The sequence below is a fragment of the Uloborus diversus genome, chromosome 4 (assembly GCF_026930045.1).
Source record: "Uloborus diversus isolate 005 chromosome 4, Udiv.v.3.1, whole genome shotgun sequence".
Lineage (NCBI taxonomy): Eukaryota > Metazoa > Arthropoda > Arachnida > Araneae > Uloboridae > Uloborus > Uloborus diversus.
In genome coordinates this window covers 13300446-13326441 of record NC_072734.1, presented here as the reverse complement: position 1 = coordinate 13326441, position 25996 = coordinate 13300446, and the positions used below count along the sequence as shown (strand labels likewise).

The window sequence follows — 25996 nt, the reverse complement described above, 5'->3', positions numbered from 1 at the left end:
AAGCAATGTTTTATTTCTTTAACCAGAAAAAAAATCTATCATTTTCCCAGGAATTAAAAAATTTGCCTGATTTTTTTCTGAAATTAAAATTTTTCTCAGACTGTTCCAGGAGAGTATACATTTTGTATCAGGCATAGCTGAAGTGGGAGAGGGAAGTTTATTGAATGGTTCTTTACCTGGCACTGGTTCAGAAGTCTGTTATTACTGAGCTTGGTAGCGAGCTGCGTCATCTCCTCAAAGACTGCATCCTCAATGTAAGGATGGGCTTGAAGATATGAATCCAGCCTCTTCATTATGGCAGACAGAGCGTGCACTGAAGTGCAGGAGTTTGCCTTCATGAGTGAAACGTACCTCATCGTTTCCAGGGCCCACTCATACACCTACAATAAAAAAACAATGAACTATTATCAAGAATTACCTAAAAATTACTTTTTCTCATTAGCCTTTGAAACAAAATTGTTTAATGTAGGGAGCAGGGGCAGCCTGATTGGAGGTCACTGTGACCTTCTAAAAATGTCCTTATTTGGGAATTTTTGTCTGATGATTCGGCAAAATTATTACCATTCAGCGAAATTTAGAGTTCTATTCTGCAAAACTTGGAGCTTCATTCGGCAAAATTTGAAACTTCATACACCAAAATTGCCATCATTCGGTGAAATTTGGAGTTCCATTCGACGAAATTATCATCATTCAGCAACTTGAGAATTTCCACCCTCCCAAAAATATAAGTTTGGGGCGCCCTTGATACAGCAATTTCATAATTTCATACACTTAGATATTTAAAAAAAAAACTTTTTATGGAAGATTCAGAAAAAAAAAAATGTAGTCATAGATTTTAAAAGAAATGCAGATCTTTTTACTATGACTTAATTTTCCAACTTTAAATTGCACACGGTTACCACTAGCTATTTTTCTTGTGATTTGGAGAATTTTTTTGATGTACAAAACCTAATATTTCTTGCCCATCCATACAGATGTTATACTACACTTTTTGAAAAATAAAACAGCTATGCTTATGCATTAACATGTAATTAAACTGCTTACCTAACCAAGAAACACTGTATATGATCAATGATGAGGCTCTTATTGCCATTGCCTCACAAGGAGGTTTTACTTCAAAGGCAACATAAGGTAGATTACCGCAACAACTACAATCAACTTTTTGATTCAAAACAAAGGCCATGCAATCCTTGCAACAGTGCGCCCAACGGTACCTCCCAAAATTTCACAGCTTGGCCAATTTGGTTGATTTTTCAGCAAATTTGGAGACTTTTTCAAAATCAAAATTGTTTTTTTCTGTCAACCATGCATGCTGCCTCTTGTTATGTGGAAGGTTGTATTTAATTATTCGAAAAAATTCAGTTTCATTCAGTGTAAATTAAGAACTTTCTACCTTCTAGTTCAGAGCACCCTTGACAAAGGTATCGATTTGTTATGGAGACATGCACAGCAGAACTTTAAACACAACTGATTTTACGTGCATCAGTCACCATTAATGTACATGCAGGAACTTGAGCTAAGTGGTGTCAAACCTGCACCTCTCTAGTCCCAAGTTCAATGTCTTTTCAAGCCGGCTATATGGCTTTGTAAACAAAGTTGCTGAATGCACTAAAGATTTCATAATTTCATGAAACAAAATGTGCCAAAACGGTATTAAAAAATGTTAGTCCCGAAAGCTATATTTTCTTTTGGCTTAGCTTTCAACACTTTAAATTTTGTAGTTTTCACTACACAATTCATTTATAACGCAGAGATTTCTCTATGGACAAAAAGAATACTTCAATTAAAATTAATTTAACAACTGTTATTACTACAATGTATTATAATACTACCATGAAAATTACTTTCAGTACAAAAAAGCTTTAATCTATTCCTGTCATGCTCCAAAATCTTCATGCTAAAATATGTTATGAAGGAGATAAGTACTTACAGGCAAAAATGCAAAAAAAAAACATGTACAGCAAATGTTGAGATAGTTCCGCTTGCAATAGTTTGTTAACTATCTAGTAGAAAAAAGATACAGTTGCAAAATAAGTTTAACAGAAATATTTTCACCTTATCAAGCAGAAGGTAGCAACGGCTTGTATCTTCTAACTTCTCCCGTGCATCTTCTAACCGATCAGTGAAATCATCGAGCTGCCGTTTCAAGTTGGCACTCATACCATTCTCACCATCGCATACTCTTGATTTAGGTATTTCTTCCAGCAGATCATTTCCACGTTCAATTTGTTGCTATTTAATGGAAAGGAAAACACTTCTAAAAATCATTTTTTTCAACTAGGAGAAATAAAAATACACAACATAAAGAGAACTTTATACTTTTATTGAATTTAAGCAAAAATTTGATTATGATTTACCATTGCCAAGAAATAGAATTTTTCAAATTCATTCTCCTGTTCTCGAATGGCATTGAGAGTTTCGGCCAATGTTCTATGTTTCTTCAATGTCTCCTCTCCCTTCCTCCGCAGCCAGCCCAGCACCTAATAAAACAAAAAAAATTTGTTCACTGAAAACTTGATTTCAAGTACAATATTTTGTGGGGTGCAAGAAGAGGAGGGGATAGGGTTCGTCCCCAAATGATGTCACGTTTTTAAGAGGGGAGGGGCCATGGGCGCGCATATGGAAAAATTTTAAGGGGGAGGGGTCCTCAGATATTTTAACCATAATTTAGCAGGATATTTGGCATGGAAACCAATTTCAGGACAGATTAGTCAGTAAAATTTGACATTTTTTATATAAGTTTTTTAATAACTTATTCATTAATGACTGGAGAAGAAATGTTTTTACGTCTTTGCAAAGAAAAAAAGTACTAAAAGCAAGAAAGTTTTAATTTCAAAGGGGGGGAGTCAAGCCCCCCTTGCCCCTTATATGGGTGCCCTTGGGGTGGGGGGCTCAGATATCTTCTCCATGGTTTAGCAGGATATTTCCCCCATAGAAACCGATTTCAGTACAGATTAGAGTCATTAAAATTTGAAATTTTTAATAACTTATTCACTATAGGCTGGAGAAGAAATGTTTTTTCATTTTTGCAAAGAAAAAAGTACTAAAATCAAGGAAGTTCTAATTTTAAAGGGAGGGCTTGAGCCCCCACTCATCTCCTATATGGGCGCCCTTAGGAGAGGCGTTAGTGAAATAGTGACATTTCATGACAAGGGGGAAGGTACCAAAATGTGACATAAAATTTTTTTATAACAATAAACTTGAAATTTTAAGTGACATAAGACAAGGGGAGGGGAGGGGGTAAAATGATGTGGGGCACTGCCAAAGGGGAATTGGAATCAAATATGATTTTAAAAAAAATGAGCTGGACAGCCCCAGAGTAAAAATGGTAAAGAAAACCAGGCGCATTTGGATTTCATAAAATAAAAGTCTACCAATAAAATATTCCAATTTTTTTGGAATTAGAATGCCAAAATACATCTGAAATTAAATCTCATAATAGTAACGAAAAACCATGCTCAAATATATCTTACAACTTGCTCAATTTTCATTTGAAGTTTTCAATTAAATTGCATTGATTTTGATGCATTTAAACATGTACAAAAATAAAATTTGATAGTGAAAACAGTACCAAACTGTATTTAACTGTAAATCATTATTAATACGATTTTTACCTGTGTAGATTCTTCTTCAAAAACTTTCATCATCATATGTTCTTGCAATTTGTTAAGTCTTTTATCAGCTAACCTTGCTAATCTCTGAACAACTTTTTTCAATTGTCTGTACAATGTTTTGCTTTTCTCAACAGCTTCCCTAATCAATGGAGAAATAAAATTTAGTTATGAAGAATACATTTTCAAGCAGTAATGTATTGGACATAGGTCATCACAAAAATTGAAACTTTTTGAAATGCATACACATTTATATGTTTGTATATGTAAAAGAATTAATTTTAATTGACATTAGAATATTTTTAGAATCTAGTCTAAATGATCCCAAATCAGAGGGGGGGGGGATATATAAATAAACATTTTAAAAAAAAAAGAGTGGGAATTTTGAGTTATTTCCCATAAGTCTGACAACTCACCAAATATACAAAAATACAATAAGATCAAAACATTAAAATTTAATAAAATAACCACACTTAGCATTCAGATGATAAGTTTTAAGTTTTATAGCTTTATAGCAAATACATCACTTTCTGTTGTAGGTTAGTCCCATTCTCGATGAACTGGCAAGGGGAATTGACAAAAAAATACTGTAATGGTATGCATTATGAATTGTTTTGCATACATTTAAAATCATTAAAATTTAAAACTGTGTTAAAGACTGAATAAACATTATTTTATAGGAGGATTTTAATGTTTAATAGTAAATTTATGAATAACAGGAATAAACCGCTAATTTTAACTTAAATTCATATAGTATGTATGAAGGCCCGGATCTGCCCACCCGCAGACATAGCAGTGCAGAAGGGGTGGGGGGCACATCTTTCAGAGGTCCAACGGGCCAAGAAATTGAAAAGAAAAAAAAAAAAAACGCTAAGACTCAGTGACGTTGCAAATATACACTGCTGGCTTCGCGGAGTAGCCCTACAGATTTTCTTGCAGGAGGGTCCAAAATTTATAGATCCAGTCCTGTATGTATGATAATTTAAATTTTAAGAATCTTATGACTCCCCCTGTCCAATGACCGCCAGGTTGCAATTACCATACTGTGAATAACTGGCAAATTAATTGCATTTATACTTTTGAGAGAGTGCAAAAAAAAAAAAAAAAAATGTAAAAGAGGTTTAGATTTTTCACTTTCAAAAAACGAATTATTAGGAAATAAATATTACTCATAATCAAGATTGCTGGCAAATTTTGCTTTGTATTTCTCCAACTGCTGCAGAAATTTGGCACCTTCTGCTTCCAAATATCGAAGCTGATCATTTTCCAAAACTTCCATGATCTGTTTCTTCTGCTGTTCGATCACTTGATTGCTGAGTACGGAAGGGGACTGCTCACAACGCAAATCTTGAATTAGTTTAACCAATCTACATCCCATCTGTTGGCAACTTATGATAAAAGGGTCCAACAACTAAAATAAAGAGAAATTACATAAAAAAATTAATTTGAATTTTGACCTTTTGAATTCAAATTATGTTTTTTGCAATCACGAGTGTGTGTGTATGTAGGCATGTGTGTTTATGTGTGTGGGGGCGGGGTATGTGTATGTGTAGGCATATGTGTAGGGGTGTGTGTACGTGTAGACGTCTGTATATATGTGTAGGTGTCTGTACATATACATGTGTGTATGTATGTGTTCAAGTGTGTGTTTGTGCAGGTGTAAGTGTATGTGTTTGTGTGTGCATGTGTATGTGTAGTTGTGTATGTATATGCGTGTGTAGTTGTGTATGTATATGCGTGTGTGTAGCATATGGATGCAATCTGGAGACTGTTTTTGCTATAGGAGCAGCATCGTGAGGAGCCGGTCGACGGTGATGCTGCAGAGTGTGCTGGAGGGAAAATAAAATCATAGGAATCTAAAACTGTCAAGTGAGAACAATAAGCAATCGTGATTGCTCAACAAGACGGTTTAGACAATAAGTTAAATGCTAATACTAAAAGCTATTGTTTTGGCAACAATTGTGAAAATTAGTAATTCAATTATGAGTGTGCAGAGCTCTAACGATATAATAAATATGTGAGATGTAAAATGAAAATTATAACCTGCTGTCTTTGAACTCTTTTTCTTTTATCTTTGGTGCATTAAAATCATATGATATTTCTGCATATTTTGTGCATGAAAAAATTACTGAAGTCGTTTAAATGTTTTTTGCTTGTAATTTTTCACCGAACTAGGGGTCCAAAATAAATTTTAAATAAATTTACTCATAGCTCTTAAAATGTACTGAAAATGTTAGACACAAATATAAATATTGCTGCAAGATGTCTTGATCTCTTTATAGTTTATCTTCTGCTTTTTGAAAAAAAAAAAGAAACATTTCTTCAAAATATGCACATAAAAGTTTTAAAAATGTGCATGTGTAACTCAAGTCATTCCAATGTTTTTTTGCTGTAAATTTAATAAATTAAAAACATATAAATTATATAATTAAAAACAAATATTTATTTATTCAAAATTCTAAAAATGTATTGAATATGCAATATGAAATGTAAATATAGCAATTTGCTATTCCTATAACTTTTCAATTTGTCATTCGTTTATTAAAAAATTAGAATAAAATGTTTCTTCAAAATATATGCATGAAAAATAACACTGTTGAAATATTTTTTACTTTAACTTTTTCAATAAACTAATTGGTTCGAAAAAACACCCTTCAATGTTTTAAACATGGGATGGATATTTAAGATGTAATGCAAATATTGCAACATGCTCTCTTTTTCTTTTTTAAAGCTTATCTTTGTTTTATTGTAATTATAATATGTTTTTGTAAAATATGTGCATGAAAAATTACTCAAGTGGTTCAAATGAATTATTTTCCTGATTGTTCAATAAATTAAATGACTTGACAAAAATTAGACAAATATCTTAATTAAACAAACACTATGCATTGTATTTATTTCAATTAAATTAAATTAAAACAGAAACAGTTGAAGGTTCAACTTTTCAGAGCAAAGAATATGCTTAGCTTAGTAACAATAATTTTCTCATAAGCATGCTACAGAAAACTTTTAAGAAAATAAATAACAATGAAATTAAATATTTTTGCTGCAAAAGTAATCCAATAGAAACAAAATAGGGTTTCAAAATAAGTTTGTATTACTCTACAAAAATAAAATAGACACAATTAAAATAGTTCATAAGTTTAATAACTTAGTTAATAGAAAAGTCAAGGTTTGTTGAATTTTACCTCATGAAAACTAATCCATGCATCGTGATTGTGTTCAAAATTCCCTCCAAAGTGAGGTAATAGTTGCTCTTTTGCTACATACTTTAATAACTGGTTATCATTTACAATAGGCTCGAACTGCAGAAAGAAAAGGCACAGTTAGGCATTCCCATCAAAATGTTTTGTGTGTATTATTATAAAATTTGAAACAGATTAAAAAAAATATTTCGCAGATTTTTTTTTTTTTTTCAATATTTTTGATCAACTTTGATTAATTGAAACAAATAATTCATTAATTTCATTTTTGTCGAATTTTGGTGCAGTAAAACCTGTTAAAGCTTTTGCACCACAGAGCTTTACAGAATTAACTTAACAGTATAAATTTGCTTAATGTTATTGCAGCATTGGGGATTTGTAATTGTAAGCATCTTTAGCAATATCTTAACACAGTTTGATCTTTTCTCCAAGGAGGCATATCATTTCGAGATGGTTACTTGAGCAAATACCAAATGCAAATAAAATTATTTTTGAAAATATTAGGTTCTCTTAATGCCAGGGTGCCCACAGGGGGGGGGGGGGATAATGGCACAAGTTGCGCGATCAAAATTTGGGGGGGGGGGGGGGAATAAAATTTTTTTTAAATTCATTTATTGATTTATTTTTAAGTCAAATTATTTTTTATTTTATTCTCTTTATATTTTATTTCATTTATTTATTTAGTTGGCGTGTGTGTTATAGTGTAGCACAGAACTTTTCTAATAAAATATTAATAATAATTAAAAATAAATAAATACATTCATAAATAAATAAAAAACATTTTTAAAAAATAAATAAATAAAAAATATATTTTTAAATAAGTAAAATAAAAAAGAGAGCTAAAAATAAAAAGAGAAAGAGGGTTGAGAAAAATTGGGGAGGGGGGGAATTTGCGCCATTAAACTTGGGGGAGGATGGGCACCCCCTACTTAATGCAATAGTAAGAACAGGAGCACAAATAAAAATTTATTTTTGTATTTTGCTTTTTTATAAATCAGTTCACTATATGTGTTCCTAAACATTGGGAGCAGGGGAACAATACTATAGTATCAATCTTCTTTAGTTGGTTTAACATTATTTAAATTTGTATGAGAGGACAAATATGAATAGGAAAAATAAACACACAGTTTGAATGGAAAAATTAGGTTCTTTCCACTCAATTCATTATTTATATGATCAAATGCAACAATAACATAAAATGTAATTACATATTAAATGCGTAGATTATAATGGTTTCATGTGTAATTCATAAATAAAAACTATCCTTACTTTAATATGAAAAATTGGGAACTTTGAGGAGAGGAAGTTTGATTTCTGGTTTTGCCGGTGCAAAACAAGAACCAAACTAACAGTACCAGGAACACATTCCTAGAGAAAAAGAAAAAAAAATTAAATGGAAGTACAAAAGTGCAAAAACATATATATAGCATGAACTGAAATGAAAAAAAAAATCATCCATGGCTTTAAAAAGCAAGTATGGTAAAAAAGGCAATTTACCAGCAAGACAATTAGAAAGCAAATGTAAGATTTTTTTTTTTTAAATATTTCATTCAAAACCAGATTTTTTACTGCACTATTAAAATCCAAGAGTAACAAAATGTATATTTGTATGTTTGGCTAGTTTGTACTGAATCACTGGAAATCCAGCTTACAGACGAGCACTAAAAGATTCCAAAAAAAATGAGGGAACCTATTTCACTCTGACACAATAATTAGTAAGTAATACTAATTATTGTGTCAGACACAGTGATTAGTAAGTAATACTTAAAAACTAAAACATCGCTCTATTTTCAACTGTTATTTTTTATTTTCCTTTTAGCTTTGACAGGCTCACAAATATGAAAAAAAACCATTTTAAACATAATGTACTCAAAAATTTTTAGAACAGAAATTAATGAAACACTAATAGCTTAGGGTGACCATTTTACACACCTCTACGCAAGCAAGTGCCTTGTATAAAACGAACCATTCATCTGGACCAACTTGCCGGCCATCAACTATTAACAGGAATCCCAGGCAAATGGTTTCCCTCCTAAAGAGAGAGAAAGATAAAGTTACCTTTAGTTTTTCAGTAACAATAAAAACAAGTTGATACATCACTAAGTAGACAATGTAATACCTGTACAATCATAATTTCATAATACATATTATTTCCTCAACAGTAGACAACATACTGAACAAAAATCAATTTGAATCCACAAATCTCAAAAATCAAAATAAATTCTGGCATTCTTCAGAACTTTAACAAAATGGAGCAACCATAAGGGTAGAATTACGCAATTCCAAAGAACAAAGGACCCTGCTAATTAGCATAAAAATCACGTATACAGGGTTTGTATAAAAAGTAACTGGACTGAGTTTGTGACGAACAGGTAAAACGTTTGTAAACCGGTAGTTGGTGCTCTAGTGGTGGTGAGGGATCGAGAGAAGGGGAGCGGACCCGAGTCAGTTGCCTCCAAACGCTTGGAGGGTTAGCATCGTGCGAGAGAGCAGTGCGTGTTTAGTGATCTCATCGGAGTGAAAATGGAGCGTATCATCGAGCAATGTGTTAACATCAAATTTTGTGGCAAACTCAAGAAAAGGCCTATAGAAACTCTTCAAATGGTCTATGAGGTTTACGGTGAGGAAGCTTTATACGGAACTCAAGTCTTCCAGCAGCACAAAAATTTCTGAGAGGGCCTCTATGACGTCCATGACAAACAGCAAGCCGGATGTACACACGGACCCAAATGTTCAAAAAGTGAGTGATGTGTTGAACACTGACCGTTGTCTGAGCGTTCGAGCAATCGCAGAAGAGGTCGGGATCAATAAGATGACTGTTCATGATATTGTTAAGAACAATCTGGGCATGAGGAAGAACTATGCAAAGCTGGTGCCGAAACACCTGACGGACGAGTAAAAAGAGTGTCATGTACGGGATACGGCACCACCGGACTTCTTCCTATTCCCCACGGTCAAGAGAGTACTAAAGGGGACGCGGTTTGGGACTCTGGAAGCTGTTCAACTCGCTAGGACGAGAGCTCTAGAAGCTTTACGGGTTGCCGATTTCCAGGGGGTGTTCATGGACTGGAAAAACTGGTACTAAAGGGTTATCGACTTCCATGGGGACTACTTCGAAGATTTCTAGAGAAAAAGTGTAGAAATTTTGCCAATAAATATGTTTTCTAAGCTCAGTCCGGTTACTTTTCATACAAACCCTGTATGACTAGTATAAAATATTTACAGAATAATCTTGTTACAAAATATATAAAAGCTTGTTTCATACCACCAGCTTGCCTAATTCATAAAACAATGTATGACATTTAGTTATTAACATAGTATATAGAAACTTACTTGGGTATGCTCTGATAGTATAGCAGAATTTCTGCCAATTGCGCAGCTGTAATTTTATGACTTTGTATTTTTTCCAAAGAAATATAAACAACGGATCTGCCACAAACATCTCTGCAACCTAAAATAGAACAGGGAAAAGAATCAAATCTTTTTCACTCTTGATAAATTTTGGTAATTAATCAGATTGTTAAAATTTCAGATTGACAGATTATAAGTTCCCAAGAGTTCCCAAAGAAAAAATTCAAATTTTGAACCAAGTTAAAGAGATATTGCACATTTAGGGGTCAGAACAAAATGTTTTGAAGAATTGAGCTAGGCAAATAGCGTTAATGGAAAATTGACACATATAACATTTAAGAAGAAGAACAGTGCAAAAAAGTTCTTTTTAAATTTCAAAAGTTGGGCAAAAGTACACAGTTGAAAAAATAACGTGGGAACATCAAGTAAGAGTATTTGATAAAATTACTAAAACTCTCCTCCTAACCTGACTCCTAAAACGGTTGCTTCTTAAACATGAACACATTTTTTTTACTTTTAATTAATTGCTTACTATTTTGTATACGGAGAAGAAAAATATTCTCTTTTAAAATCTATGTAGAATATAAGCAAAATATATTTTCTATAAAAATTTAATTAGTCAAACACGCATTTCCTATTCATTTTAGATATATAGATGAGAGACAGTACTTATTGGTGCATGTTTGTAAAAAGGAAAATGCACATTAAAATTTTTAGACTTCAACCTCTTTTTTGGCATAGTTATCTTTCTTGCAATCAAATTGATTTGAAACATTATTTCTTTAACTGCAATTGTTTTGAGCATGCGAATACTCTCTCTCTCTCTTTCTCAAAATATTTTCTATAATACCTTAAAAGAAAATTTGTATACAATACAGCACATGATAACCATACTTCATTTTTAGTTGAATACTTTAAAGAAAGATGCAATATTCGCTTGTGCATCTTTTTTTATGAGATTAATAAATATAATGAGATTATTAAAGATAATGCTTCATTTACAGAAGAGTTTGAACGACAGTATTGCCAGTCAGAAAGTTGAAACATTAATTTTAAGTAGGTTAACTTAACAGCTATAAAATAAAAACAGCTGCACATAAAATAAATCACAGCCCAGAGTTTTCCTCTCAGATATAAACAGAATGATAAGAGAGCACAAGTAGTACTTTGTATGCAAACCATAAACATGAGTGCATGCATGAATATGCAGATTTTTTTTGGCAGTTAATGTTTTAACTCCAAATTGTGAGGGAAAAAAGGTGCTAAACTTCATTTTAGAACGCTAATTATAATGAATATATATATATATATATATATATATATAAACACAAATATAGTTAGCTTATTTTTGAAAAGAATTCACATTATTTTTGCTGATGCAGAGTGTTTTTTTTTTTTTTTTACTTTCCGTAAAATTAAATCAATGAAAATATACAATTGGTGTAGAAACAATCTACCATTCTAGTTCCTTCACAAATGGCGCTACCGAAATGCATTAATCAAATACTTGATTTCAGTTGCGCCATCTACGAACTAAGGAACCTAAAAAAGTGAGAGATGAACTTCAACATCAATATGAAAAATACTTATCATTTCAATGGTTTTTTTCCTTGAGGTTATGGTTCTTAATAATCCTTATATGATCAGATAACAAAATAATAGAATCAGGGCCGGGTTTGGAAGTGTGGAGGCCCCGGGGCAACGAAGGAGTGGAGGCCTTTAATCAGGGTTCGAAAAGATCATCATATTTTCGAAAATATCAGATACTTAGATATATATCCGAATATTTTGATATACATGTATATATCCGATATTTTCGACCCGTGAAAGTTAGGATATTTCATAAAATTTTTATTGTGGGGGCCCCTTTGTTGTGGAGGTCCCGGGGCAGTAGCCCCCGCCTGCCCTCCATTAAATCCAGCCCTGAATAGAATTGACAACTTAGTTCAAGGACAAGAGTTTTGACTGTTGCCGCCCCGATCCCCCCACTCTGGTTGTTCTGTATTGCCCCGTAAATTAAAGTAAGTAGAATAAATTGTCTATGAATATGAAAGGTGAATCGAACAAATCTTTCTATACTTCCCATCTTGATACTTTAAAAGGGTACAGTTTCAGTACAAAACCTTAGAGTAATATTTTAAAAATCTTACCTGGCATAATGGCAACCTGAGAACACATGACATCAGGATTTATGTCTGCAATGGCATTTGGTTGCTGAACTTCCGGAAGCGGACTTCGTCTTTCGATGGTTAGGATTTCTTCTTCAACTACACTATCACTTGATTGAACTGACCGTTGCTTCTGTTCAGAGTCTATGAATCAAGCGCAACCAATTAAAATTATCAAAGCATTTATTTTGTTTTAATAAAATGAATGTAACATAATTAAATTACTGTACAGTAAACAATTAAATCTTCAATATTAATTTACTCCAAGATCCGAAATGTGAAACTACAATGCGTCTCAGCATAAAATGTTTTTAGCCGTATCAGTCATGTGAATACTACTTGGATCTTATTAATCAAAACTAATAAGATTCGGCGATGTTGCGGTGTTTCACATTTTCGTATTATGTTACGGCTACCAGGTTGGCACAATTTACTGTTTTGGTAAAACTCATAATTTAATTATTAGTCCAAATTAGACTAAAGATAGCAAAAGGTACATTTGAAAGCACTTTACTAGCCGAAAAGCTTCAAAATGGCTGAAACAAGTTGAAATAATTTTACTGGTGAAAAATCAAGCAAAATGGCAACAGACAAATTAATTTACTTCAGCTTTTTTCGATCGTCTGCAAAAGAAATGACAGCCAAAAGTATCAAAATTTACGCTTGTGACAGACCTCCGAATCTGTTTTCAGTTCCATTTAAGTCAAAAGTTGAGAGCAAATTTCATCTCACAAAGAAAAATCCATCCTTTCAAATGTGCAAGTATGTTTTTACTACCAAATTAGAGAAATAGCATTGAGCGAACTTTTAATATCCGACTTAATTTAAATCCTATAAAGATGGGATCGATAGCTAAATGCAATACTTTGAAAATTTTGAATATATTACAAATACAAATGTGACGACCAGCAACAGGCTCCTCTTGGCCCAGCTAGGCTGGTCCTAGTCAATTTATTAGTCCCCAATGAAGATCAATGGCCCTCTTAAAGCTATCCACCCCCTTGCTCATTACCACCTCTTCTGGTAAGCTGTTTCAAGTGCCCACAACCCTACTAAAGTAGTAGTTTTTCCTTATTTCTAGGTTAGCCTGAGATTTAAGTAGCTTAAAACAATGACCCTTGTCCTGCTTTCGGAGCAAAAATTTAATCCATTAACATCATTCATTTTGATAAATTTAAACAACTGAATCATGTCCCCCCTGATCCTCCTTTGCTCCAGGCTATACATATTAAGCCTATTAAGTCTGGTATCAGAATTTAAATCTGAAAGTCCCCTTACTAGTCTAGTCACCCTTCTTTAAACCCTTTCCAACAAAGAAATATCTTTTCTCAGATAAGGCGACCAAAACTACACAGCATACTCCAAATGGGGTCTTACTAAACTCCTATATAAAGGCAGAAGAACCTTCTTTGATTTATTTGAAATAAATCTATTGATAAACTCAAGCATTTTGTTGGCTTTATTACTTGCAATGCTGCACTGTTGACTAAACTTTAAATCCTGACTTATTAGGACCCCCAGATCAGTAACTTTGTCTGCCTGACCAATGATTGAACCCTGTAAATGATAACTCCTACGCTTATTACCATGACCTAAGTGTAGCACGTGACATTTCCCTACATTAACTGCCATACTCCACTTATCCGCCCACTTAGTAATATAATCTAAATCCTCTTGAAGCTGTTTTACCTGTTCTTCATTTTCTACAATTCCTATAACTTTTACATCATCAGCAAAACAATTCATGCTTCCACAAACATTCTCACAAATGTCATTCATAAAAATAATAAACAAGAGAGGCCCTAAAACTGAACCCTGAGGAACCCCGCTTAACACATCACTCCATTTTTCCCCTCACAACTACTCTTTGTTTCCTTCCAGTCAACCAATTTCTAACCCCAATGATACTTGACTCCACTCTGATCTCCAATAGGTGATCGTTTTCGGTGAAGTGAAAATGTTTTAATTCATCTTTGACGTTGGTTATTTATTCAAGCTGATTATAACATGTGCAAAAGATGACAAAAATCAAACCCCACGACTCAAATAAAACATTAAATTAAAAGAAAAAAAAGTGAACATGTTTTCATTTGGATGCACTTGTAGATCAAAGTTTTTTCTGAATTCTGAATCATCGCACAATTTCGTGAGGCATAGCTGTTACAATTAACAATTGCATCTAACCCTTTAATAGAATGGTCTCAAAAATGAATCGACACCTCTTCCTTCTAAAGTTTGTGCATTCAAAACTTAAATCTCAATTTCTTTCAAGATTCCACTCATCGATTTATTTTGTATCATTTTTCTTTTTTTTAAATTTATTTACTTCATATTTTAATATTTTTGACGCGAGTATTTATGAAAAACGATGAAAATATCTTACTGAAAAGAAATCAACGAACGAAGATTATATGGAGAACATATGGCAAATATAATTCTTTCAACAAAAAGAAAAGTAAACACAAGGGAGAGAAAAAGAGAGTTCAAGGACAAAAGTTAAAGTTTTATTAATGAAGTAAAGAAATGATAAATCGCTTTTTACCCCAGCTCGCATATCCTTTTTTTCTTTTAGCAGTTGCAGCACAATTGATAAAGCTTTGTTGTCATGAAATATTTTCACTGGTTTAAAAACGTATCAACTCCTACTTCTAAGTATTATTCAAAATGTCAAAGACGTTTAGTTTTTTTTTTTCACATCACATATGATTGAATGTTTAATACTTCATGTAAAATGTTTTGATTAATGAAGGAACAAAACGCGATAGCATACCTGAAGTTTTTTTCAAAGAGAAATAAGAGAAGATTTTACTTCGAAAGTCACTAGATTTTATATCAGAAAACAAAAGAAAAATCAGTGAATTCTTCGCTGGAAATGTTTAAAGGCTAATTTGTTTTTAATTAAAACTTTTATTGAATTGAAAATTAAAATAATACTTTCAAAGAATACTTCTATTAGAAGAAAATAAGAAAAAAAAAAAAAAAAAAAAGAACGCTTTAAGAGCGAGAGATACTGATGAAATACTTTTTATTTAGTTTTTTTTTTACTATTTCGTTTTTTTTTTTTTTTTTGTGTTGCATGCACTTCAAAAGAAACATAAATAAGACTGCATGTATAATTTTTAACAGAAATGTAAAAGTTTAGAAAAACGAGTTCATTTTACGGGGGATAAAAAAGAAAGAAAAAAACTAACAATTTTACAATCGTTAAAAAAGTCCCCAAAATTAAAATAATAATAATGAAAAGTTTTCTATATATTCTTTCACAAAACAAATTTGAAAAATATTCTTCAGAAAAACGTACAAATAGAATTCTTTCATAAACTTCGTCGAACTCTCACAATCGAAAAGACAGCAAAATTAAATTTAATGAAATACTTCTTCATTCTTATATCAAAACTGTCCAAATATAACTACCGCTGTGTTAAAAAAATTCCCACGAATTTCATATAATTAATATATCCGAAAAATACACAATTAGCTCATAGAGGTAGACTAAGTTGTGCTTTGTCAAATTCTTGTTTCCTCACTTTTTCAAATTTAACGTTCATTATTATAAGTTACGTTTTTTAACATCTCCAAATTCTGGGTTATCCTTCTTTTCCTTTTTTTTCTTTTGTTATGTTCGATCTCTTGAGTATTTGTAATACTGTTTAAATAATTTCAGCCAAAATATCTTAAAAACCGAAAGAAAATCTTACTTCCGCGCGTAATAAGGAGGCAGCCTAAAAATGCATCTCCCGCGAAAAATAAATTCGTCAGATATGCTCATCATTAGAGGTTATACAAAAATGTCACCATTTTTTTTTTTTTTCAATATTTTGACCATTTTCCTCTTTTGTCACAGTGACACACTTAACCGAACTTCCTTTCCTTGTCACGTGATACGTTGCTTTTCATAAGCATGTTCTCATAAAAAATGCGTGGTCCTCTCCCTACCCCCTACCCTACCACTAACTGTCACACTCCCCCCTCCCCCTCAAGGTGTGAGAACATTTGTGGGGAGCCCATTAATGCAAAAATATTGGAATGCAGCTCCGTGATATGAATACTACTTAAGAATAACTGATGATGTAACCTTTATTATAAATACTTATTAATAACTGGTGATGGAAACACTGATTTTTATCTATAAACCATGAATGAAAATAAAATTTGCCCTACTGTGTTGGAGACGACGCGACGCTTCAGTTTTGAAGCCTCTCCGCAAAACATTTCAAGTACGTGTTTAAATGTTTCTTGATACTCTTCGTCACTTATACGTTTGCATCCCAGTTAATAAAATCTCGCATTTTGGATTCTCAGCGTTTCAATTCGGGGAAAAAAACAAACAAACAAACCCTAAACAGCGATTTTTCACAGCCTTTAATTTCCACTACTGCAACTTAAGAAGCGTGGAATGCAAAGTTAAAACAGAGTTGCAAAGACCGAGAAAAACAGAACGAGCGAAGCCTAAACTTTCAATTACTTGAAATAAATACACCGACTAAATTACTCATTTCATTGATAAATTACCGATTACGGCCGGATGGTTGACATACCAGTCTGTCCGTTGGCATTTTCCATTATGAGCGTACCGAACTTCATTCAAGGATATTCAAGCTGTGTCTAGACTTGTAGAATGGAAATCCCCCGCGACAACATATTTTCTGAATGATTTTTCTCAACAGGAGAAAAAAAAAAGTGTTATGCGAATAACTCGCTTTGAATGAAATTTAACCGCTTTCAGTTCTGCTTGGGCTTGCATTTTGGAAATGAAAACCGTTTAACACCTGGTCATGAATTTCTACATAAACTCAAGAGTTTGACAGAATGTGTCCTAAAGCTGTAGTTAAAGAAGCTAGTTTTGATTTTCTTTAAAAATAAGAATTTATATCCTTTAACACAATCGGGGAGTTTTTTTTTAATTTTTAATTTAAGTCTTCCACTTGGGGGCTGTCCATAAATACCTTGCGTTCGACGAACCTCACCGGTCTACCGGTAAGTAACCGGTTACCATTCTAAGCAGCTGATTGGTTGATTGGAGCACGTGATCATTAGCTGTCAAGTGATTAACTAACCGGTTGCTACCGGTCGTTCTCGTCGAACGTAAGCCAGATGTCAATTTTTTTTCACCCCCTCCTCCCTTAGTCACATGGCACGCTGTTTTTCACAAGAATGTTTTTAAAAAAATGCGTGATGTCTTATTTCTTGTTACCCTCTTCCTTCTTTCTGGTCACCAACTGTCACAATTTCCTGAACCCCTCCCACCACAAAGTGTGAGATCATTTGTGACAGTCCCTTGTGACTTCATAAGATGTGTCACGTAGATTTCTTTTTAGCACGTTGCGAGAATATAGAATAATATTTTCCCCAATTAATATTTTCTCGTAGTTGCACGACTAATCCAGAACATGTCTGTATCGTGGGTGCGAACAGATTTTATTCGGAAGAGAACTTTGCAGCAATCAGACTTCAGATATGAATTTCTCATTTCCTAAATAATAAGGCTCAATTAAAAAAAAAAAAACCCTCTGGATTTGTAAGCATTTCTAATTTACTCCTGCCTCAAATGATCAATACATAAAAACGGCAAAACTTCTACAACATACTGGCAATTTGCTACTCGCCATAAGCTTCTTCACCATTCCATATCTTTTATCCCGATACCCGTACTTCCAAACACTGGCAACTTGAATCGGAGGTAGTAAGTCGGTGCTTCCATATCCTAGCAACTTGACTGGGGCTGTCAAGTTTAACTTTCATATAATGGCAATTGGTCATATTGGGGCTTGTAAGTTACTATTTCTATACAATAGGAACTTCGTTGGGACTTGAAAATTGCTACTTAGATACGCTGAACACTTATTTAGATATTTGAAAGTGTGATTTCCAAATACAGGGAAACCTGTGTAAGTTGCCCACTTATGGTGCAGTACTTTAGTGATCAACTTAGGCAGATGGTCAACTCATACAGGTTGATTCATATGATGCAGGGTAGATTCTGTACCTGACAAAAGTGGCTAATTTACTACAAGGGCAATCAACTTAACAGATTTTACTGCACTGATGGCAACTTGATTCAGTCTTTCTGAAAATTAAAACTGCTGCAATAAAGTAAATCGTCAATCAACATACCGGAGCAGAATTCTTCTTCACTTGCAAGGGGTGCGAGAGGATGTGGAACTTCGGCGGCTTTGCTTTCTACGGGAGATTGACAGGAAGATTTGGCAAGGTCCTTCTCCGTCTGAACCCAACTGTCTCTTGTGTTGTACAAGCGACCACGTCTCCTTCCCCCAGCTGTCAGTTCTTCCATTAGGTGGCTCACTTCCAGTCTTCGGATGCCTGAGAATAACAAAAGCAGAAGATCGACATTATAAGAAACAACCAGAGGATTATAAACCAATTGTTTTTTGCAGTGACACAGGATTAGTGTTGATGACAAAGGCACTTGAGAAAATTCAGTCAAGAAGTGGTCAGTGGCGGATTTACCAAGTTGCAACTGCAGGGGGGGGGGGGCAATTTAAAATAGATGTCTCGAATGAGACCCAGAAAGGGATCCTGAAAAATATTTTACGTATTCTGTTCAGATCTAAGGGGCCTCCAAAAATGAATTGCAACGGGGCCTACGAATTGTAAATCCACCACTGGAAGCAGTGGAGTATCGGAAGAATAAAGAATCGGAGGGGGGATATGGTTCAGTTAAGAGGGGAGGGGGGTATAGTTTATTTTAGTCGTTTTCAATGGTCAGAATAGGAAAAATTCATCTTCTTGGAAGGGAATGTAACCCCAAATCCTTCCATAGGGGATGCCACTGCTTTACCTTGCACTTCAAACCTGCTTTACTTTGCACTTCAAACCTGCTTTACTTTGCACTTCAAACCTGCTTTACTTTGCACTTCAAACCTGCTTTACTTTGCACTTCAAACCTGCTTTACTTTGCACTTCAAACCTGCTTTACTTTGCACTTCAAACCTGCTTTACTTTGCACTTCAAACCTGCTTTACTTTGCACTTCAAACCTGCTTTACTTTGCACTTCAAACCTGCTTTACTTTGCACTTCAAACCTGCTTTACTTTGCACTGCAAACCTGCTTTACTTTGCACTGCAAACCTGCTTTACTTTGCACTGCAAACCTGCTTTACTTTGCACTGCAAACCTGCTTTACTTTGCACTACGAAGTTAGCTGCAAAGAAGAAGCAAAAAAACTCTAGACATACCTTGTTCCTCAGCAACCAGAAGATTGCTTTTCGCCGCAGCATCCTCATCGTCTTCGGAAGACTGAGAAGTGACCAAGGCGGCCATTTCGTGGCTGAACTCTCGCGCGTCCAGGCACCGTTCTCGGACGGAGGAGTCGCCTCGTTCTGTCCACTTGAGGGCCACCCCGACAGGTGTGGCCACGAAATAAAAGTCACCTGCTTTCAGGAGGGAAGGATCTGGATCACACAGATGCACGAGGACGGACCCACGGGTGCAGAGGGGCCACCCCGTAGGGCACTTCTTTTTTCTGGATCGACCAGTGCGGTGCTTCCGTAGGCCGAACGATGGAAAACTCCCTTGCTGCAATAGAAGAAAGGGTTTGATTTAATTTGAGTGACAGGAAAAGTGCATTAAAAAAAAAGAATTCTCATAAATTTATAATTTTGCTAATCGCAATAATAGGGACGCTCCTGTCAATAGATCCCCTCCTTAATTAATCTAAAAATTATGAAAAAATCCCTTTCAAAGCACATTGAAAACAGGCTTTCTAAATTCGTAGTTTTATTCAAAGCTATGCTTGCAGCATATAAACAACCTTTACTCTGCTAGAGACCATGTAAAAAATTGGAGACTGCTGATTGGTTACCGTGTGAAAATATCCGTATCCTGTATAGCTCGTTTCGCACGCTATAATTATTGTCTCATTTCGAAACAAAACATGTCTTCTAGACATTATTAACCTGGCACTGACAGCATTGTAAATATTACGCAGATCCTATTCGCAGTATTACGACGCTGCCAGGTTCGCTTTGCCCCAGCTGTTGAGCTTGAAAAAGTCAACTTGCGGTAACTTAAGAAATTAGCCAAAGAGGTAAAACTTTTCAATTTTGCGCGGACAAGTCAGCTGTTTCACTGGACAGGCCATGTCCTACGTAAGTGGGAGGAAGGTCTTGGTTTTTACCTCTTTCAGCAACCATTAGCCAGAGACTGCAGTGCCTCATATAGTTTATTTCAATTACGAATTAAATGGAATCAATAGTGCAAGTGAGGTATTAACCCCTGACACTTCGTTGCACCTTTGAAAGTGGAGCAAGTGTTCAGAAAAGGAAAAAAAAAAATCTTTTTCTAAATTCTTTCAAGAAGTATTTAACACTCCTTTAATTTGAGTTTTCATCATTCTTTCTATTTCGCTTTAAACTTATTTTAGGAATGAAGTTATTTCTAATAGATTTATTAAAGAATCAGATAGTGGGAATTTCTCCCAAAATTATGATTTTCCCCCCCGTGAACGTTTAACGAGTTAAATCTCATTTGGATCGGTATAATATTAACGCATAACTCTTCTCATGTAACAAATTTACCGATTGGATCGAAAACAATGACTATGAACTGTTCTTAATTTCAGTTCGAAACAGGGCCGGATTTGGAAGTGTGGAGGCCCCTAATCAGGGTTCGAAAAAATCATCATATTTTCGAAAATATCCGATATTTTCGACCAGTGAAAGTTACGATATTTTGTAAAAAAATTATTGTAGGGGCCCCTTTGTTGTGGAGGCCCCGGGGCAGTAGCCCCGCCTGACCTCCCGAAAGTGTATTTTAATATCAAAAACACAGTTATAATGATGTTTCCGAGGACGATGATCTGTGACCAAAATATGTCAATGTCAAGCTTCATTACGAGTAAAATCAAAAAAAAAAAAAAAAAAAAAAAAAAAAAAAAAAAATTTACAACCGAATTCCCACCTCCACTTGACTTTCAACGCCAAGTAGATATTTCGCAGCATCTGCGTCATCTTGACAGCTCCGAAAACTTACGCTTGCTCTCGTTTAAAAATATCACTTAGCGACAAATAATGATACAACAACAACTATTTTGCTGAAAAAAGTATTTTTTCAGCTCGTGAAAGTGAAAGGAAGGTTTCTTGTTGTTGTTTTGAGGTCGAGCCCACATCCGCTGTGCCTCCCAAAACACACCCGTTGTTGTGTTTCGTCCCTTTTCACGATTATCTTGCTTGAGGCAGAGAAGACAGTTTCATTTTTACATGAGAAAAAGTGAACTGCCTTTTTTAATGGAAAGTAAGCACATTTAACTTAAGAGGCGTCGACGTATACGTAAGTCGACATCCTGAAAGGATTTACCCCATGAGGGAAGACTGGCGAGCAAAATGGAAGCCACAAAGAGGAGGACTTTCCACTCATGTTTTCCGATTGGTGGCGCTCGCAAATGTCACAAATAATAACTCTTCCCGCCATGATTCAATAACACGTTTTATAAACAGAAATATCGCCATTTTAAAAAAATCCTAGATCAACATGCTCTATTCAAGTGAGTTTTGCTTCCATTGAATAAATACTGGATATGGATTAAAATTTGGAAAAGGTCTCAACTTTCAAATCATTCCATCTCTGGAAAACTGCAACATGATTTTTTTTCCCAAAAAGAAGAGAAATAAAAAGATTCTGCAACAAAAAAAAAAAAAAAAAAAAAAATCAAAAGAATATTTCTTTATCCATCTGGGAAGATTACCACTGCCGCTGTCATCAAAGTTTTAGAGTCATGGACCTGTACTCAGAGAAATATAAAATCTTCAGACAAAGTGTATGGTAAATGCTTCCAGTTCAATTTCAATTGTAACCATCCATCTAAAATACCATCCGTAAAATGCAAATTAAATTAAACTTTATTTCCCAGTAGTCTATTTTCTTCGACACTAGAAAATGGTTCATATCGCTACGTAGAACACTACTACAGTTGATAGTTATGATACACTTTTCTCCAAAGTTTTGCCAGGGAAATGATGAATTCAATAAGCAGTTATGAGGCTCATCGCGAAGAGGAGAAATGAGCCCTCGTCAAAATTTTAGTAACTAAAAACCTTTCCCCATTCAACTTGATTGCTAATTAGCGAGAAAAAATATGCTTATCCTTTTGAACTTTTTTTTTTTGACAGTAATAAAAGATGTTCAGCGTAATATTTAACTAAATGAACTGATGTGTGCATCACATGACTTCCTTTTACTTCAATTTAAGGATAATAGTGCCTCGGAGTGAGCAAAAAAAACACTTTAAATACTTTCACCCCAAGTTTGTTGCGAACTGAAGCAAAGAAAACGTTTTATACAGATAAATTTTCACAATATTGGCAGTTTTAATGTGATTCAATGGTTAACTCTCTAAATATGGCCAAATTGAAACCAGATTAAAAAAAAAAAAAAAAAAAAAAAAAAAAAAAAAACCCCTCCAAATTCGTCGCCAAATTGGCGACCAAAAGCTTGGCGATATATTGCCAAGTGTTTGTCAAATTATAGCACCGCTTGAGTTTACATTGAAATTAACAATGATTTTACCCCAAAGAGGTATAAAAGACCCCCTTTGGAACATCCGAATGCAACCAAAAGAGAAGGTGCACAACTAGACCCCACATGGAATCTATGTGCCAAATTTCAACTTTCTAGGACATACCGTTCTTGAGTTATGCGAGACACATACGCACATACATAGAGACGTCACGAGAAAACTCGTAGTAATTAACTCGGGGATCGTCAAAATGGATTCTTCAGGTGTCTATACATTCTTAGGCATGTATCCACGTGTGGTCGGGTTGAAAAAAAAAAAAAAAAAATCAATATTCATTCGGGGGCAAGCAAAATGGAAATTAAGGCCGATTTTTGAGTGAAAATTTTTTTGCGAATACAGTACTTCCTTTTTTGTAAAAGGAAGTAAAAATGACCTGATCTTATGGAACTCTCACGCCTCGCTTTCGTACCTAAGAGCTAAGCAGCCTGGAAAACTGCAGATATTACTACGTATCTCGGGTATAGGGAGGATTAATGAGATTGTAGGGGGTTTTCGCAAAATTCGTCGCTGAGCATTGCGATATAATCTCACAATAAAAATATATAAATAAAATAAAATGGATTCTGCGAAAGTTTTTTTTCTGCTAGGACAGTGTCAATGCAGAGAAAACTACCAGTCTTATCTTTGTTAATTAAAGGATGTAAATGCTCTGATCATCGAAACTATTTAAAAAAATTACTTGCTCAAAACCAAAATGCAGCATTCTCTGTTCTCTAAAATACTTTCTTGACGTGCACTAGAATATAATTTTTTAAACTGAAAGTACAACATATGATGAGTGGTGAAAAATATAACAAATCTTATTAGTTTAAATGGAGTAGCAAATATGTAAACCTGCAAAAACGACTCGTAAAATTAATGTCCCATTACGTCTTCTACCTACTATTAAACTTGGTTCATGTCTTTACTTTCATTAAAAAAATACAAATAAATTCTGTAAAAGTGTTTTCTCTACTATGACAGTGCCAGTGCAGAGAAAACAATAGTTGCGACAGAGGATTATACGTTTGTTAGTTAATGATGGAACTGGTCTGGTCATTGCAAATACTTTAGAAGCATGCGTACGCTAAACAAAAATTCGGCTATAGCGCAGTTTCTGCTTTATTGTAAATGCATTTGCTTAACGTGTAAAACATAATTCAATTTATTTACTGAAAGCAGGATGCATGTTGAGAGTGCAGTTGAAATACAGTAGCAGATATGCAAGTATGCAAATCACTACTGAAAAACAAATGCATTTTAGCTATCAGTTTGAAGGTAATCTTAGCTTCAATAAGAGGCCATCTGCCTCCAGCTCGGTAACGACTACTCCTAAATGATGAGCCTGTAACAAGGGCGAAACTGCAGCTTTTGGATGTCGCAACCGGGCTCTCAGTATATGTTTGCATGTCTGGGTATTCTACCTCTCATTAAACTTGGTTCAAATGCTCTATTAAACGAGCTGATGTGTGCCTCACATGATTTCCTTTCACTCCAATTTAATGTCATTTTCCCATTATTGGCAATTTTAATGTGATTCAATAGTTTACTCTCTAAAGATTACCAACAATGGTCAATTGAAACCAGATTTAAAAAAAAAAAAATCGCCGAATTTGTCGTCAAGTTGGCGACAAAACTTTACGTTCTAAGGCACTTATCCACGCGTGGTCGAGTAGAAAAAAAATTAGCATTCATTCGGGGGTGAGCAAAATGGAAATTAAGGTCGATTTTTGAGTGAAAATTTTTTCACGAATACAATACTTCCTTTTTTGTATAAGAAAGTAAAAATAGTATTTAGAGAACTATATAAATGAGTTCTGTAAATGATGTTTCTCTGCCAGAGAACTGTCAATGCAGAGAAAACAAACAGAGCTTTGCCATAGTAAGGGGTTCCCATACTTATTCGAATCATGGCACACTTCGAAGAATTGCAATTTTCTCACTTTTCTCCCTAGTCTATCTCTATCACACATCACTGAGTGGTCCTCCTCATCGCTCCCTGCGGCACCCATTTTGGGAACCCCTGTTACAGTAAATTGTTGCTTTATTGAGGTCATTGCAACGATTGAAACTATTTTCAAAACAAGCTGCTCGAAATAAAAATTCAGTCATAGCGCAGTTTCTGTATTTGAATGGGGTCATTTTCAAAATTTTAAAAGTATTTTTTTCTGAAAGAGCATGCTTAAAAACATCGGATCTGACCATTTTTAAATAATTTATTTAAGTTTAATATTTTAAAAAAATTACTTAAATCGTCTCGATTTTATTGTTTATGCTTCTGTCCGATGACATCACAAATGATGAAATGCCATTCTATGTTGCCATTCACGGAGCAAAATATTTAATTCGCATCTTTACTCACGTGTATTGGCAACGATATGGTTGGTAGCAAGCGTAGAGCGCAAATTTCATTCGCTTCTTGATTATCATAACGTGGAATCGCGGTAGAAAGAATCGACAAAGTGCATCATTTGTGACGTCATCAAGACCACGCCTTGTTTCAAAAAGAAGACATTTTAAAAAATTAATTAAAAAATAACTGTTCGGAAAATGAAAGTATTTTCTGGGTCCATGTTATTTTTTTGCTTATTCTATCAATTTCAGTGACAAAAAGTAATACTTTTGACTGAAGGAAACAACTCCATGGCATGTTCTTGACGCGCGAAATCGAATGGAAGTTCCTTACTGAACGTAGAATACAGACAGAGTAGTACATTTAAAAAATATTCGTATTAGTTTGAATGAAGTAATAGTGATGTTGGAAAACATATGGAGGGAACGCAGCTTTTTATAGCTTAGATATCATGACTGAAGAATTTATGTTAGTCAACAAAATGTTAGTTTAGTTTAGAATACTTGTGCCCGAAAAAATTAAAAGAACAGACATTTATTTTGCTGACCAATTTCTTTTTAAATTTGCATTATGTTCACAACAAAAAACCAAAAATTTCAAAAAATCGAGTCCTCCTACTCCCTAATTATGCAAAAGGATTTAACCGTTGGGGGGGGGGGACGTATGCTAACGCATTTTACCATACCAGTAAACTTTCCTCATTTTCTTTAATCCTTCCAATAGTTTTAATCATAACATCTTTTTTCACATACATTTCAATTTTAGATTGCAATACGCTTATTAGACATAAAACAAAA

At 34.2% G+C, this 25996-nt stretch overlaps 2 protein-coding genes across 2 annotated transcripts in view; both read right to left on the bottom strand.

Annotated features, from left to right (window-relative positions):
• LOC129219838 (uncharacterized) overlaps nucleotides 1-10242 on the bottom strand; it is a 35924-nt gene extending 25682 nt beyond the window's left edge. Inside the window, exons 1-9 of the mRNA XM_054854142.1 lie at nucleotides 10148-10242; nucleotides 8747-8846; nucleotides 8084-8182; nucleotides 6800-6916; nucleotides 4781-5022; nucleotides 3615-3753; nucleotides 2358-2480; nucleotides 2056-2232; nucleotides 177-380 (exon numbers count right to left, since the gene is read on the bottom strand). Of these exons, the coding sequence (XP_054710117.1) occupies nucleotides 177-380; nucleotides 2056-2232; nucleotides 2358-2480; nucleotides 3615-3753; nucleotides 4781-4989 (852 nt within the window). The 5' untranslated portion in view covers nucleotides 4990-5022; nucleotides 6800-6916; nucleotides 8084-8182; nucleotides 8747-8846; nucleotides 10148-10242. The remainder of the gene's footprint in view (nucleotides 1-176; nucleotides 381-2055; nucleotides 2233-2357; nucleotides 2481-3614; nucleotides 3754-4780; nucleotides 5023-6799; nucleotides 6917-8083; nucleotides 8183-8746; nucleotides 8847-10147) is intronic.
• LOC129219833 (uncharacterized) overlaps nucleotides 10144-25996 on the bottom strand; it is a 148912-nt gene continuing 133059 nt past the window's right edge. The window contains exons 3-6 of the mRNA XM_054854138.1: nucleotides 19530-19869; nucleotides 18448-18654; nucleotides 12316-12477; nucleotides 10144-10265 (exon numbers count right to left, since the gene is read on the bottom strand). Of these exons, the coding sequence (XP_054710113.1) occupies nucleotides 10144-10265; nucleotides 12316-12477; nucleotides 18448-18654; nucleotides 19530-19869 (831 nt within the window). The remainder of the gene's footprint in view (nucleotides 10266-12315; nucleotides 12478-18447; nucleotides 18655-19529; nucleotides 19870-25996) is intronic.